The sequence below is a fragment of the Citrus clementina genome, unplaced genomic scaffold (genome assembly GCF_000493195.1).
Source record: "Citrus clementina cultivar Clemenules unplaced genomic scaffold, Citrus_clementina_v1.0 scaffold_8, whole genome shotgun sequence".
Lineage (NCBI taxonomy): Eukaryota > Viridiplantae > Streptophyta > Magnoliopsida > Sapindales > Rutaceae > Citrus > Citrus x clementina.
In genome coordinates, this window is record NW_006262022.1 from 4,093,909 (window position 1) to 4,109,541 (window position 15,633).

The window sequence follows — 15,633 nt, forward strand, 5'->3', positions numbered from 1 at the left end:
CTAAACCCAAGAATTTACTTTCTTGCAAGGTTCATTGTGGAGAGTGCATATATTTGAATATCAAATACAAATTAACGGTCCAATTAATTTGGAATCTATGCAAACGAACGAACAAATCCAAATTCCACAGATCCTTTTGAAATAATTGTAAAAGATGTTGTTTTATAATTTCATAATGAAGGAGACAAAGGTATATATAGCTAGGATGAAATTTGATGATTGATGAAGCTCAAGTAAATAGAGGTAACTAGCGCATTACACTTTGGTTTAGATGTGGCAATTGATGCGGGTATGGATTTTGCGGATTACAATGTAATTATTTGTTGGTTTTCCCTCTTCATCTCATTATCTTTTTATGTCTTTATGATGAAGAGCTGGTTCACATAAATCTCACATCCTAAATGATCACTACTAAGCCCATGAAATTTAAAAAAAAAATGATTATCTTACAAAATGGTATATGATTGACAGTTTGCAATTTTACATGGAACCGAAGCATCTTTAAAATGAGTCTCGGTAGGTGGTAACCCTTAAAAAAATTGATAATAAAAAATTTACAATATAAAACCCAGATGGGACCCAACTGCAGTTGTTATTTTATTTGTTATATTTATTCATTGATAGTAACAAAGCATAAGAACCAAATGAAATGAACAGAGTGAATTATGTGTGTACATGCAAATTATCCCATGAACTAGGCTATATATAAACCATAGTCACCTCTCTGTCTCTTGTCACTTTTCTTTCTTTTAAAATTAATGCCTGATTTTTTTCACTTTTAAGCATCGATCTTCTATCAAAAGCCACCAACTGAGGTTTACTTCTTTTAATGCAAATGCTAAAAGCCCACCATTGCAAAAGCTTCAAAGGTGACATTGCTTTCTTGGACAAGTGACTGGTCAACAAAATTGACACCCTTTTAACCACTATACCTATGTATGTATATATATGTTGTTACGTGCACATACACATATATGCTGCCATATTGAAAAACAAAACTTATAAGTTTTTTGAATGTATATTAGATTTTGCTAAGAACCCATTTGGTTTATGAGCCAGCAGAATTGGTTCAGCTTTTCAAAAACCAAAACCAATATTTGTGAGTAGTCTCACTCTATCAGTGTGTTTTTATGCACATTATGAGCAGAGATTATTCTCTAGCAATTAATGAACTTTGGATGTTTCTTTTATGTTGTGTTTTTTTCTTTTGTTTAAGAAGTTGTCAATATCTGATATTGCATTTAATGCTTGTTTCAGTGTAAAATTTTCAACTCTGTGGCGACTAAGCCTAAGTTTGGTACTTAGCTACCATGAGTGAAAAATATTGGCGGGGTGGCTCTATTTTTAAGCCACTCATGCTCAAGGTAGCAAGAGTTTCAAGACACAAGCGTTCTAATAGGTAGCATTTTGTTCTTTATTATCATTTCTTTTCATTAAAAAAAACGCTTTGATAATCATATTAATACTTGAAGAATAATAATTCACAAATGCTATAGTAATGTTGTGATTTGTCATTATCATAAACTTTAATGAAATTATGCTTCTGGGGTGTATGAGTACTGCATTGCAAATATATTTTCTTTAATGCTTTTGTAGAAGGTAGTCCTATTAAGTGTTAGATGATTTGCCTCTTTGATTCTGTTGCTTCATTCCCGTGCATCTATCCAACTATACTGATTAGTCCTAAACTGGTTTCAATGCTCTTAACAAGGAAAAGCTTCAAATTAAGTTCTTTTTTAGTTGTAAGTATGTTCTCTTCTATTGTGTTATTAATGAATCAGTGAAAAGGGCTAACAGATTCTTCTGGATTGTGTTTGCACTATGTATAACAGCAGTAAATGAACTCAAAAGCTTAACGTATAATGAAGTTAACTTTCTATAATGAAGTTTGTTGTGTTTCATTTATATCATATTTGTTCTTTTCTATGGACAGCGATCCAGTTGAAAGAAAAGCAGGGGAAGACAAAATGGACAACATCCAAGAAGCATCTCATGGCTTTAAGCCGGTAAAAATTTGGTGCTTCTAATGTTTTCTTGCTGCCGAATTCTTGGATGTAGCACCAGGCATTTTCTATGACTGAAAAATCATATTCAAGATAAATGTGAACTGTTAATTCTTTTCTAGATTGTGTTCCCCAGTACCATACCGAAATTGGCTACTTCTTTCATACTGGCCTTGGACATTTACTTGTTTTCTTTTGTTTCCGTTATCAACTTTTTTTTTTCTTTTCCAAGAAAATTTTAAGAGGAAGGTAAGCTCTTCCAATCAGATCTGAATAATTTCCATGCTTATTTGGTCCAGAAAGTTCTTACTAATTGTCAACTTTTGTTCACAGAAGGATTTGGGAGAGCTTAAGGACTCTGATGAAGTGAAAAAGAAGAAAACCTCTAATGCCGAGGTTCAAAATTCATTAATGCAAGAGGTATATAATGAAGTCTGAATCTCATGAAGTTTTTTAAAAATGGGCTGGAACAGAACTTTTATTTTCTGGTTCTTTGAGTAGTGCTTTGAGTCTCTGTTAAACTGGGAGTTTCCAGAAGTCCTGGTTATTTGATATCCACTTTACTACAAATAACAAATACTCCAAAATTCAATCGGTTTAAAATGAGATGTTAGTCTATACCTACATAGTTTATTAGTTACTTCATCATTTTTCTTCTCTCTTTTGCAGATTCTACAGCTTCAAGACAGCTTAGAGGACCAATTTGTGGTACGCCGTGCATTTGAGACTGCCTTAAGTTATAGGCCCTTTTCCCTTGACACAATGACAGACAAGTCAATCCCGAAGGTAAATCCTGTGTATGTATCTAAAAGAAGCATTCCTGCTTGTATTTCCTTATTAATTAGATATTTTCTGAAGAAAGAATTTGAATTTTACTGTTACACTTATGTGAAAAATCAATTTGCTGGGTAATCTAACTGCATTTGATATTGTGTTTAAATCACTAAAAATGTAAACTAAAGCATTTTATATTGGAAAACTGATTCCTGGTCTAATTGATCCTCAATGAAAATCATAGCAGAATACCAACTGAGCTTGAGAATCAGCTCCTCGTTTGGCTTTCATTTTAGCCAATTACTTTTCTATGGCACATCTTTATTGCCATTCATTTGCTTCTACAAATTATTTTATTTTCCCTTTTCTTGTTTTCAGGATGCCAAGGAACTGATCAAGGAAATAGCAGTGTTAGAACTGGAAGTTAAGTATTTGGAACAATATATTCTTTCTTTATATCGAAAAAATTTCGATGAAAGGATGAAGTCAGCTTCAGAAGCACAGGAAGGGAAGTTTTCAGAAGCTTCTCAATATGATATTACTTCAGAGAAAGAGAATTCTCGCATTCAAATAAGTAATTCAGCCTCTTGTAGATATTCATCTAATGATCCTCCAAAGAAATGCAATGACATTTGGCAACCACAAGAACTTTTAGATGCCGGCATTCGTCGGAGCCACTCTTCATTGTCTCACCATTCTGCATGTTCGATTAGAGCATCATCTCCAATAAAATCATTGGACAAAGCTGTAGATTCATACCATTCCCTGCCTTTATCAATGTTAGAGGTAATTAATGTTCCTTTGTAGCTGTTTCTGTCTTTAGATAGTTTTGCAATAGCACTAAACAGCTTCTCTAATATGAGGGTTCCTATGTTTTCTCTTCAGCAAGCTCCGGCTGATACTTCTGGCGGAGTAAGCTTGGCAGAGCATCTAGGGACATCTGTTTCTGATCATGTTCCGGAGACACCAAACTGGCTTTCAGAGGAAATTATCAAGTGCATTTCAGATATTAATTGTGAACTTGCAGACCCGCCTTTGATGATTCATGATTGTCCATTCTCTCCAATTTCATACTCATCATCATTAGATATAGTATCTTCGCGAGTTCAAGGAGATATTTGGAGTCCACAATGTGGGAATTTTTCATCCTTCAATTCACACTTCGACAACCCTTTCAGCATTGGGGTGTCTAAGGAATTCAGCGGACCATACTGCACATTGGCAAAGGTGGAAAAGATTTGCAGAGATGATAAGAAGTTGAAGGATATTGCACCAAAGCTACAATATTATAGGTGAGCCTTCTCACATAACCAAATCATTAAGCCTATTATGTTTGTTGGCCAACAAACATAATAAACATATAAAAACTACTCCATTGCAGGTCTCTTATTAATCGATTGGAAGAAGTTGATCCTAGAAGAATGAAGCATGAACAGAAGCTAGCTTTCTGGATCAATGTGCACAATGCTCTAGTGATGCATGTGTGTTTCCGAACCTAAGAATAGAGTTTATCATTATATATCTTCTGCAATAAAATGAGCAAATGCAACTCATTCATTGGTTTTTGTCGTACAGGCATACTTGGTTTATGGAATTCCAAAAAATAATCTAAAAAGACAATCATTGTTACTCAAGGTCTGTCTCTGGTTAATTAACTTCAGCAAGTAAAATTTCTTTTGATATTTATGAATAAATTTGTGGTTTATTTAGGCTGCGTATAGTATCGGGGGCCAAACAATAAACATTGACATGATCCAAAGTTATATTCTAGGATGCCGAATGCCTCGTCCAGGACAGGTAAATTAGACATCTTCAAATCTTTATGATTATGAGAAGATAGTTATTCTTGTTGACATGCTTCTGACAGAGCTTAGTTCTTTTTGTAGTGGCTGCGTTTTCTATTTTCTTCAAAGGCAAAGTTTAAGGTTGGAGATGCAAGAAAAGCATACACAATTGAGCACCCGGAACCTCGTTTACACTTTGCATTGTGCTCAGGATGTTACTCTGATGCTGTGGTATGCCACTCTTTTTAGATCCAAACATCTTATTGTGATGCATGTATGAATGTAATTCATTAGTATGATCATAATGCAAGAAAGATGCATCATTTTACCATTTTCTTATGCATAAAATTGAATATTTATCATGAGTCATTTCGTTTACTCTCTCTTTAGGTCCGTATATACACACCCAAAAGAGTGTTCCAGGACCTGGAAACTGCAAAAGAAGAGTACATTCAGTCAAACTTCAGCATAAACAAGGAACAGAAAATTATGTTACCAAAGATAGTGGACTCTTTTGCAAAAGATTCAGATATGTGTCAAGCCGGTTTGTTGGAGATGATTGAGCATATTTTGCCTGATTCTCTAAAGAAGAACATTCAGCAATGTCAGAACAAAAGATCCGGGAAAAGCATTGAATGGATCCCCCATAACTTTGCGTTCCGATTTCTGCTTTCAAAAGAACTAGCATAACCACTGCCCCATGATCCTCATCTAGGGGTTGAGGATCAAATTTGTGTGAAAATTTGATTTTTGTTTAACCATTTCAGTGTTCATCGATGTAGTTCAATTGCCATGCAGTGCAAGTATATGATAGCTTAGAATGACGGATGAATCACAGCTAAACTTGCTACTGAGATTTTACAGGCTTGAGCTTGTTTGATCAACAGTCTCTTCACAAAGGCATGCTTGTGATTCAGCTGGCATTTCTTAGTTGTCTATCGGTTATTTGTGTACAAATGCATGAGATAAAGAAGAGATGGTCAATTGAACGGCCTCAAGAGCTTTCAACTTTATTCAAGAATCAAGATAATGTTTATGCCACTAGATTTTGCAATCTGATCCTCATTTTAAATGGGCTAATAGTCCTTTGATTTAGCTCAACCGCTAGGTAAGTTTGGCAATTGGCTAAGGGCCAACCCTTGAGTTGAGAAGCCTCATTTATATCAATTGGAATATATATTCTGTCCTATGTAATAAAATATTCGTACAGTTTTAGAAGTCAACATTCTAAACCTATTAAAAATTCTCTCCTAAAGGCTGAAATAGCCAATGTCAAGTGCAAAATTATTTTTTGCTTTAGATTTTTTTTCCTATTGAACACTCTTAAAAATCATAATGCATATTGCTAAAAGCGCAATGATATTTAAACTCAAAAAAAAAAAAAATTACCAAAACATCAACAGAAATAAGGTAAGGTAAAAACCAACTGATTTAAACCCACATCAATTTACCTCGTGTACACAGTAAAAAATCCTTTGAGAGTTGGGTCAAAGTGTCAAACAACTCACATGTATATGATAAAATTGTCCCCGACATGATCTTATTAAACTTTCTTCTTCTTCTTTTTTTCCATAAACGCTGTTAGCCATTATCTATTTTGGTTGAACATTTTGACATTATTGCCAAAAAAAAATACAAAAGGCAAAGTCCAAAAATATCTGCTGAGGAAGCACCACAATCACTTAAAACGCTCGCCAACCAAAACCCCACCTGCTTTTTGGCTCTTCTGTTTACAAAACCCTCGCCAACCAAATTTTAGATTTTGAAGCCTCAAATTAACCGAAAACCCACAAAAAGAAAATGGATGAAGACGGTATAGGCTTGGTTTTGGCTAGAGCCGCAGAGCTGAGATTAAAGATCAATAAATGTATCCACAAAGCAAGTTCATCTCCTGATAAGCAAGAAAAAGAAGAGGGTGTTGTCGCTAATGGAGAAGAAGAGGAAGAAGAGTATTGTGAAGAATCAGAGAGGCTTTTGAGTATTCATCAGGCTCTTGAATCGCTGGAGGCACAGCTTAGTAACTTGCAGGTTTGTGACAAAATGAAAAACACCCATGTCTTTAAATTAATGTTTTATGTCAACAGTATTGTAAATCAATTTTCTTGATTTGTTTGTGTCAAGAATTGGTTTTTAAGTTAGTGTTTTATGTCGATAGATAAAGAAATTTGTGACTGTGTTTTCGTATTTTGGTATTTGATGTTATTGCTGAAAATTTGGAATGTGAATCTTTGTGATTTGTTAGGTGCATGATGTCTCTTGCTTATGCCCACGTAAATCTTGTAAATAATATTGAGATATTTAGAATTTTGCAATTAACTGTAATTGGGTTGTTGCAAAATGTGTCCTTTGCTTCTGTTGGCTTGCTTGAGACATTCTCACTGGTTTTTTTGTTGCATGCAGTATCATTCGTATTTCTTTGCCCTGAAAATGTAATGATCTTTCATTTAATATATTTAATTTGTACAATAAGGTCTTTTACTTTTTACCATATGACTAACCTAGATTTCAGAATTTAACATCTTATTTACAACTTTCTGACTCTAATTTCTATCTTCCAATAGAGTATTTTTTTGAGATGCTTGACCATGCTTGATATCCTTGTGTTGTTGGCCTTCAATGTGGTATAAATGCTAAATTTGTCGATTTTAACATCCCTGTGCTGTGGCTGTGCACTGTACATATTTTGCAAAAAGTATCAACTTTGTACTTGGCAAACAAAATTACTTGTAATTGTTGCTTCTTATGTGGTGGATAACTGGATAACCTTTGGTTTTCTATATTTGTTACGCATCAATGTAAAATGTCTTTTCTTTTTTACTTAGATAGTCATAGCAACTTTAATTGATCATGGTGAAATTTTTTTACATCATACTAAGTTGGAATTTTATGTTGTCCTCCCCATAGTTGATGTTTTTTGAACTACATAATGCTTTGGGAAAACTAATACTACACACCTGAAAGGAGGACAACTATCCAAGACTGACCTCGGGACAAACTAACTTGTGGCCCTATTGTTTGTATCTGCTGTCAGTCGCTGACCTAAGAAAAATGTGTGAATATTCGTCAGAAAGAGTTTTTGTGATGATGTATGATTTCAGCAGATCTTTTAAGAAGCATAGGTTTTCAGATTTCCACTTGCTCAGTCAGTGAACTTCTACAGCCAATATTGTCCATCATATTACTTGTTATGAGCTTGTTTTCGTAGTTTCTGTTGCGCAGCCCATTTGTGAAAGATTTTGAATAGTTTGACTAGCATTTCCCTGCTGATACCTATTCCACTTAATTGGTGGGCTTTCAAATGCTAGGTCTACTTGTGCAAGATTTTCATTAACATTCACTTCTCTCTGTAGTTTTAAAAGGTGCTATCAAGTGTTGGAGAGAGTGCATATTCAACATAATGATTGTTTATAGATGATATAATTTGGGTCACATTGTGTTGATAATAGAGTGGTTTGAAAATCTTGTTTCCATTTTGTTGCTCAGAATCTACAGCTGCAGCAACGTTATGACAGGGAAGTTGCACTTGCTGAGATTGAGTTCAGCCGCAAGATGTTACTTGAGAAGCTCAAGGAGTACAGAGGGGAGGACTTGGAGGTCATACATGAAGCATCTGCTTTCGCTGGGGAAACAGTTCAGCATGACAATGATCTCCTCCTTCCTCCATATCCTAATCGCCTCCCTCTGTCTCTGACCTTAGAAAATGGCTATCTTTCGCAATTTCGTTACCCACGCAAGTCAGTACAAAATGGTGTGATCACTGGTGAACTAACTAAAGAAGGGAATAAGAATATATATGAATCTGAGAGAAACCAAGTGCAAACTGGATCAACGACATCAAGGAAAGGGTTTGGACACTTTATTAGTTCATTGGCCAAGACATTGCTTCCACTTGTTGGTGTGGTTTACGTATTAAACATGTCAGGAGTTGCACAAAATCTTGGGAAGAAAAGTGCCCCATTGAAGTTCTTGGGCATTTTTAGGCAACCAGTTATTGATGAGAAGAGATCAGTTTTTAATGTTCAATGTCCACCTGGGAAAGTTCTGGTTGTTGAGGGTGGCGAAGCACGATGCATTGTGAAGGAGAGGGTTGAAATCCCATTTGACTCAGTTGCCGTAAAGCCGGATATCAATTATGGGAGTGGTTAATTTGTGATTCCATCCTCCAAATGTGTATATCTCATTTCTTTCTGACATTGTCTAGTGTAGTTTTTCTCTCTCCAACGGCTTATGACTTTCTTGACCTTTATGATTTGGATAAGACTTGACATCTTAAGGATCAATGAATTGTTGAGTCCAAAGCTACATGTCAATAGTTTGTACAAGAAAATGATGTTAATCAGTGGCTGTTGGTGTTCATTCTTGGTGTTACCGAGGGTTAATTTTGGATTTATCTCTCCTCTCCTGATTATCTTCAAATCATCTTTATTTTTTAAAAATCTAAATTTATCCTTTATTTTTGTTAAGGAAAAAAATATTATTAACTTACCCTTATTTTTCTTTAGCTTTTGATCAAATATGAGAATAATTCGAGAATTTTTTAAAAATAAAGAGGATAATTTAAAGATTTTTAATTTACAAATTAGGTAATCGAAAATTCAGTTGAAGTACATTAATCCATTATTGCAATTTGTTCATCACAGTTTTGGATGATCGTCAGTGCAATGGACTTGTCCAATACGGCAGTATTTGTTTTCTGCCCGCAAGCCCATTGTTTTCAATTTTCAGATAATAAATAATATACATATGCATGCACAGTTAAACACACTCATTTATAATATAAGCAGTGGTTGGCTCTGTCAAAGCTTGAAAGGTTAATTAATTTAATGTCCCTTCGTTTTCATATGTAGCCATGTGGCTAAAGTTGCTTCACCAAGTGAAGTCGACTGGTGAAGCTACATCTCGTAGTCAGTGGTGGCTAAAGTTACTTCACCAAGTGAAGTCGACTGGTGAAGCTACATCTCGTAGTCAGTGGTGGCTTTAGGTATAGGCGAACAAGGCGGTCGCCTAAGGCCTCATATTTTGTGAAAGTCTCATTTTTTGAATTTTTTTTAATAATTCTCATTTTTTTTAAATTACGTATTTTAGGAAATCAAAAAGCTTATTAACATCTCTCTAATTATTAAGTATCATATAGTTAAGAATTATTTTTTATGAAAAATCTATTTTTAATAACATTAATGTTAAATAGATATAACTAATAATATATTTAATCATTAATTCATTCATTATTAGTCTTTCCAAAAAAAAATAAAATTAGTTATCTTTTCAATTTCCTCAAAAAAATTAATTATTTAATGTTAGAATATTTGACTTTTAGTATTTCTTTTAATTTCCATTAAAAATTTTGTAATCTCAAAAATCAGTAAATGAAAAAATTTCTTCCTCACTTCTCTAGAAAGAAAAATATTATATTCATTGGTTCATTAAAAAAAAAACAATTTATAAAAATACAAAGTCCATTTCTATTATCTGATCATTAATTCATTATCTCAACTTTTTATGTTCTATCATTCGAAATATCCTATTTGAAAATAATATTATTCGTATTTATTTGATTGTTTATTTTGTAATAGTTTTAATGGAATAAAAAAATATCTTCTTAACTTTTTTTTTAGGTTTTATTTTTAAAATTCAAGAATTACAAATGAAATAAATTTTGAGCCTTTTTTTTTATTTCTTTAAGTATTGAAATTGCAAAACAAATAGAGGCCTCATAAAAAAATTTCGCCTAAGGCCCCAAACACTCTAAAGCCGGCCCTGCTCGTAGTGCTTTAAAAGTATTCCAATATAAAGGAACCCTGTGATCATTATTATATAGTCTCTCTCAATTTTCTGCTCTGCATCTTGTGGCCATTCATAGTGGTTGCTTCAAAAGCTACAACCATGCTACTCTCAAATGGCAAGTTTCATTGTTTCTATTTCTTCTAAATTATGTTTGATCTTTTGCTAATTACGAACTTTCTTACTTCAGATTCTGTCATCTACAAGTGTGATACAAGGGATTTGAGTAAGATTTGTGCAACCTCAATGTCAAGAGTTAGGCATCAACAATACGTGAATCTCTCATGGAAGATGAGGGATGGATCATTGAAGGGTCTTTTTTGCACAGCTCCAAAATCAATCAGAAGTATGTTTTTCTTTCTTCTATGTTTATTCTTTTGATCTTTTTTCAGCCATTATTTTCCCCTTAATTATCATTATGAATTCACAAAGGTGTGAGGAGGAACAGCGGAAGCTTCAACGTGACTGCTTTTACAGAAGAGCAAGAGGCTCTAGTGGTCAAATCTTGGAATGCCATGAAAAAAAATTCTGGGGAACTTGCTCTTAAGTTCTTCTTGAGGTCATCACAACACCTTCCTTCCTACTATATTTTAGTAATCATAAGTGATGTTCTTAAGAAATGGATCAACCTTCTAATAGGGGACTAAAAACATTTTTCAGGATCTTTGAGATTGCACCATCAGCGAAGAAGCTGTTCACTTTTCTCAAAGATTCAGATATTCCTGTGGAGCAGAATCCGAAACTAAAGCCCCATGCCACGACTGTCTTTGTTATGGTCAGTTCTGATCTTTTCTTGATTGTCCATCTCAAATAGTTAGAAAATTGAATACTAAAACAAAACGTGATGGGGTTTCTCTGTAGAAAAGATTACTGAATATTGATAGATTCTTTTATAATTTGCAGACGTGTGAATCAGCAGTGCAACTTAGAAAGGCTGGCAAAGTTACAGTGAGAGAGTCCAACCTAAAAGACTTGGGAGCTACCCATTTCAAATACGGAGTTCTTGATGAACATTTTGAGGTAATTCGATCATTAAGCCTCGTATGGTTCTTCTTTCGTAGGTTTACTTCATTACTTGATAGGCTGTGATTTTAGAAGAGAGTATGTATGCCGATTTAAGAGTGCGTGACATATTTTGTATGCGTTAATAGGTGACAAAGTATGCATTGCTGGAGACCATAAAGGAAGCAGTACCTGAAATGTGGTCACCAGAGATGAAGAATTCTTGGGCGGAGGCTTATGATCAACTTGCTGCCGCCATCAAAACTGAAATGAAGCCTCCTTCATAATTTGCTAATTGAATGTAAAAGTGATGCTGTTTCATGGAAAAAATAATATTGTAAAAATGTCATGTAATCATCAATTATCGAATATTGTGTTGATCTAATCTAAGATCCAGTTCTCTCCAAACAGAGCAATCTAATGATCATTTATGAATTTTCTTATCAGTAATTATCTCTCTTCTTTTGCTGCAGTACTAATCTTGGTTTTTCCACATTATTCTTTGGATTGGTAAAAAAAAAAAAAAGTTATTGACTTTTACGTATGATCTTGTTAATTCAACTCTGTAAATTGCATGTCGAAGGCCCATTCAAAGATGTGGCAAAACTCTTTCATTAGTTAGCTATCACAAATAATTTGGAACTAACCTCAAAATATTGGTCACATAAATTAAAAGGGCAAAAGTATTGTTGAGTTAATTTATTGCAAAGATCCACTTTGAACGCGCAAGCAAACAGTTCTGCAGGCTAACGTCCAACAGACAATGTACAAATAAAAAATTACCCAAATTTTCTAGAACTTTGAAACTTGGATAGAAATTTCCAATCAGGAGTAATCACTTCTCATTTCTTATAAAATCAACATCGGCAACGATGACTAATGGTGGCACAATTATATTGATAGAAAGTTCTAGATGAATGAAACATAAAATAATGGTCAGAGGTCAAATTATGTTGTTGGTCAAAGGTCAAGTTACGTGCAATGAAAATCTGATGCAATAATGGTCAAGCAGTCATGCTTATCAATGCATACATCATGCCAACCTCAAGTTGCCAAAACCATGTTCGCTTCGTCAAAGAACAGATCTTATAGCCCCCTGTTTTTGAATATTAGACCATCAAAAATGGCTGTTCAATGCCATGAAGAGTTCATTTTTAATGTATAAATTGTATGCAGTATCGCCACAGATCAACATTCAACAACATTTTGTGTATCACATTCAATCCTCAGGTGTCCAAATAGAAATCAATGGCCAACATTAACGAAGGTAGAGCCTTTACTGAAGAGCAAGAAGCTTTAGTTGTCAAGTCATGGAATGTAATGAAGAAGAATGCTGGAGAATTGGGTCTTAAATTCTTCTTGAGGTAAGCTAATCTTTTTTTTTTTTTTATCCAAAATCTTTCTTGTTATAATCATTGTACTAACAACTGAAAGTTTCTGGGTTTTTCTTGTATATATGTAGGATCTTTGAGATTGCACCATCAGCCCAAAAGCTGTTCTCATTCTTGAGAGACTCAAATGTGCCTCTAGAGCAGAACCAGAAGCTCAAGACCCATGCCATGTCTGTTTTTGTTATGGTAATGAATTAAGCCTATATGCTACTAATCCTTACTGCCCGTTTACCATCACCTAATCCAAATTAATCTTGTAGCATTTAATGCTAATATTGTTGTTTTCATAACATCCAATCCAACGGCGAAGCCAGGATTTCTATCTGAAGAGGATCATTACGGGGAAATTATAATTAAAAGCCTTATCTAAATAATTGAGCTAAATTTCAATTAGGACTCTTATATTATCTCTTCTTTTTCTTAACATGGGGACTACTGTTACATAGACCCTAACATAATTCCGCTCTTGATAACATAATCTAGCAGCTATAAGCTCATCAACATTCAACACTTACCTTTTTCAATGCTTTGCCTCAATTTTTTCTTCTTCTTTTTTTTGTTGTGTTGGTTGTGTTACAGACGTGTGAATCAGCAGTGCAACTGAGGAAAGCAGGCAAAGTGACAGTAAGAGAATCAACTCTAAAAAAATTAGGAGCTGTCCACTTCAAATATGGTGTTGTTAATGAGCATTTTGAGGTCACAAAATTTTCACTACTGGAAACCATAAAAGAGGCAGTACCAGAGATGTGGTCGCCAGAAATGAAGAGTGCCTGGTCAGAAGCTTACGACCAATTGGTTGCAGCCATTAAGTCGGAGATGAAGCCCTCCTCTTAGAGTTTCCTGAACAAATTTCTCTTCCCCTGTAATATTAAAGAATTTCAAAAAGAGCATTGTTTATTTGTTAATCTTTGCATTGGTACCCACGTGTGTTTCTTGTGCCTTTTTGTATAATCTCTTGTGTTCAACTCTTGAATCTTAATAACAAAAGTTTGTTCCTAATGTTTGCATTGATGTACGAATTCATCGAACGGTTAATAGTCCAAGGAAAAAGTTATTTACCCCGAATTTGCTCCCCCAATCTGCGCCCCGAAAAATGAAACGCACCGTTTGGTATTGCTTTGCTTTTGAATCACGTGTTTTCAGTTGCTTTATGTAAAGGAACAAGCTGGGGAAGGACAGTCAACGTGCCGTGGTCCACTTATTTCATTTCATTTGTTGTGCTTCTGCTGTGGTCCACTTATTTGCTTTGCTTTGCTTTGCTTTTTCCTTTGCTATTTCCTTCTTTGTTATTTCCTTTGGTTTCGGGTTTGTTTTGCTTTGCTTTTTCCTTTGCTATTTCCTTCTTTGTTATTTCCTTTGGTTTCCGGAAGGTCTGAAAGAGAAAGAGGAGTTCATTGCTTTACAAAGTGAAAAACCCTAAGTTTAGGATTTGATTTGGAAACTGAAAAATCAGAACTGATTTATGAAAATGTTGAATCTCTACATTACAAAACTCGTACGTATTTATTGTTCCTACATTAATTTATTGAGTTGTTTCATTTTAATTTATGAATCTTGAGATATTTTATTTTAATTTGTGAGTTCAACCATGAGTATTTGTATTTAAATTTACTTAATCGTGAGCATTTGTATAATTAATTTGTTGAATCGTTAATTAATAATATCTATTTATATTTTTATTTGTTTGTAAACTTAATGAATTAGGGATAAGTAATTAATAATAATTAATTTATATTTTTATTTGTTTGTAAACTTAATGAATTAAGGATAAGTAAGTAATCACATAAGACAGAAGCACACGCAGCACGTTACCAACAGTGTTAAGAACCAAGGAAAGAATTTACCTGAAGAAAATCGGAGCCGTGGTCTCGTTCGTGTTTAGCTTTTCGGGGCTAAGTGGAAAAGGGAAGGTCTGAAGAAAATCAGAGCCATTGTGCTGTCCGTGGTGCTATTTGTGTTTTGCTGTTCGTGTTTACCTTACTTTTCAGGGCTAACTGGAAAAGGAAAAGTGAAAGCAAATGAAGGAAGTGAAAAGTGAAAGCTAAGTGGAAAGCAAATGAAGCAACACGTGTGGAGAGGGAAACCAAACGGTGCGTTTTATTTTTCGGGGTGCAGATTCGGGGAGTAAATTCGGGGTAAATAGCAGCACTCATAGACTAATAAGGATGAAAATTGGAAGGGATCAGACGGCTGAATTTGAAAATGGCGTTATAGCGAATTTGTGCGAAACAGAGGGGTAGTAATGTAAAAGAAAGAGTAAGTTACCGTTGGAAGTTGGAAACCCCATTTGCTTTATGGTGAACACTGAACAGAACTGCAAACGCTGTTGTAAAAACTGAATAGAGTGATTTTGCATATCAAAAACGCAAGAAAAATTTACTGAAAACACCGAGAAAATCAAGAATCTTAAAATCAAGATCTTTCTATCAATATCCTTCTTTCTTGTGAGTGTTTTTCCTCTTCAACCTTACATTTTAAAAATTTCTTTTCAGTTATTTTTGCTTTCAATTTTTGAGGAAAATTTGGGATAATTTAGAAATTAACTGTAAATTTTGGAGATTTTGTTGATCTAGGGTTCAAGAAATTCCTTTTATATTAACAGTTTCCTCTAATTTCGAGTCCCCTTTCGTTTTTTCTTTCTGGGTTTTCTCAGAAAATCAACTAGGTTTTGCAAATAACTAAAGAAATTTGTCGGTCGTTTTGAAATTTTCATTCCAGATACCGCTGATTGGAAAAAATATATATCTATATGTCTTTTTAGTGTCTTGATGATGCAGCCATGTAATGTTGTTTGAAATGAATTTCTGTAAAATAAGAAATTGTGTTCTTGTATTTGGAAGATTGGAGAAACAATTTGCATTGATAGAGTACCCTTATTAAGCCATTCATTCATAGTTT

The 15,633-nt window shown here is 34.2% G+C and overlaps 4 protein-coding genes across 4 annotated transcripts; all 4 read left to right on the forward strand.

Annotated features, from left to right (window-relative positions):
- Nucleotides 1-1,925: 1,925 nt before the first annotated feature.
- LOC18035536 lies at nt 1,926-5,408 on the forward strand. The gene is made up of 10 exons (XM_006423081.2): nt 1,926-2,006; nt 2,337-2,423; nt 2,673-2,789; nt 3,156-3,563; nt 3,663-4,069; nt 4,159-4,258; nt 4,353-4,412; nt 4,488-4,574; nt 4,664-4,792; nt 4,952-5,408. The coding sequence occupies exons 1-10, from the start codon at nt 1,926-1,928 to the stop codon at nt 5,249-5,251; spliced, it is 1,776 nt and encodes a 591-aa protein (XP_006423144.2). The 3' UTR covers nt 5,252-5,408.
- A 720-nt stretch (nt 5,409-6,128) lies between these two features.
- On the forward strand, nt 6,129-8,933 carry LOC18035675 (plastid division protein PDV2). Its single transcript, XM_006423082.2, has 2 exons — nt 6,129-6,589; nt 8,045-8,933. The coding sequence occupies exons 1-2, from the start codon at nt 6,362-6,364 to the stop codon at nt 8,705-8,707; spliced, it is 891 nt and encodes a 296-aa protein (XP_006423145.1). The 5' UTR covers nt 6,129-6,361; the 3' UTR covers nt 8,708-8,933.
- Nucleotides 8,934-10,327: 1,394 nt separating this feature from the next.
- Nucleotides 10,328-11,748, forward strand: LOC18034124 (non-symbiotic hemoglobin 1). Its single transcript, XM_006423083.2, has 6 exons — nt 10,328-10,460; nt 10,533-10,688; nt 10,775-10,901; nt 11,003-11,117; nt 11,246-11,362; nt 11,494-11,748. Exons 1-6 carry the CDS (start codon nt 10,445-10,447, stop codon nt 11,629-11,631), a joined length of 669 nt encoding a protein of 222 aa, XP_006423146.1. The 5' UTR covers nt 10,328-10,444; the 3' UTR covers nt 11,632-11,748.
- Nucleotides 11,749-12,046: 298 nt separating this feature from the next.
- On the forward strand, nt 12,047-13,797 carry LOC18033714 (hemoglobin-2). The gene is made up of 3 exons (XM_006423084.2): nt 12,047-12,708; nt 12,807-12,921; nt 13,315-13,797. Exons 1-3 carry the CDS (start codon nt 12,593-12,595, stop codon nt 13,567-13,569), a joined length of 486 nt encoding a protein of 161 aa, XP_006423147.1. The 5' UTR covers nt 12,047-12,592; the 3' UTR covers nt 13,570-13,797.
- The last annotated feature ends 1,836 nt before the right edge of the window (nt 13,798-15,633 follow it).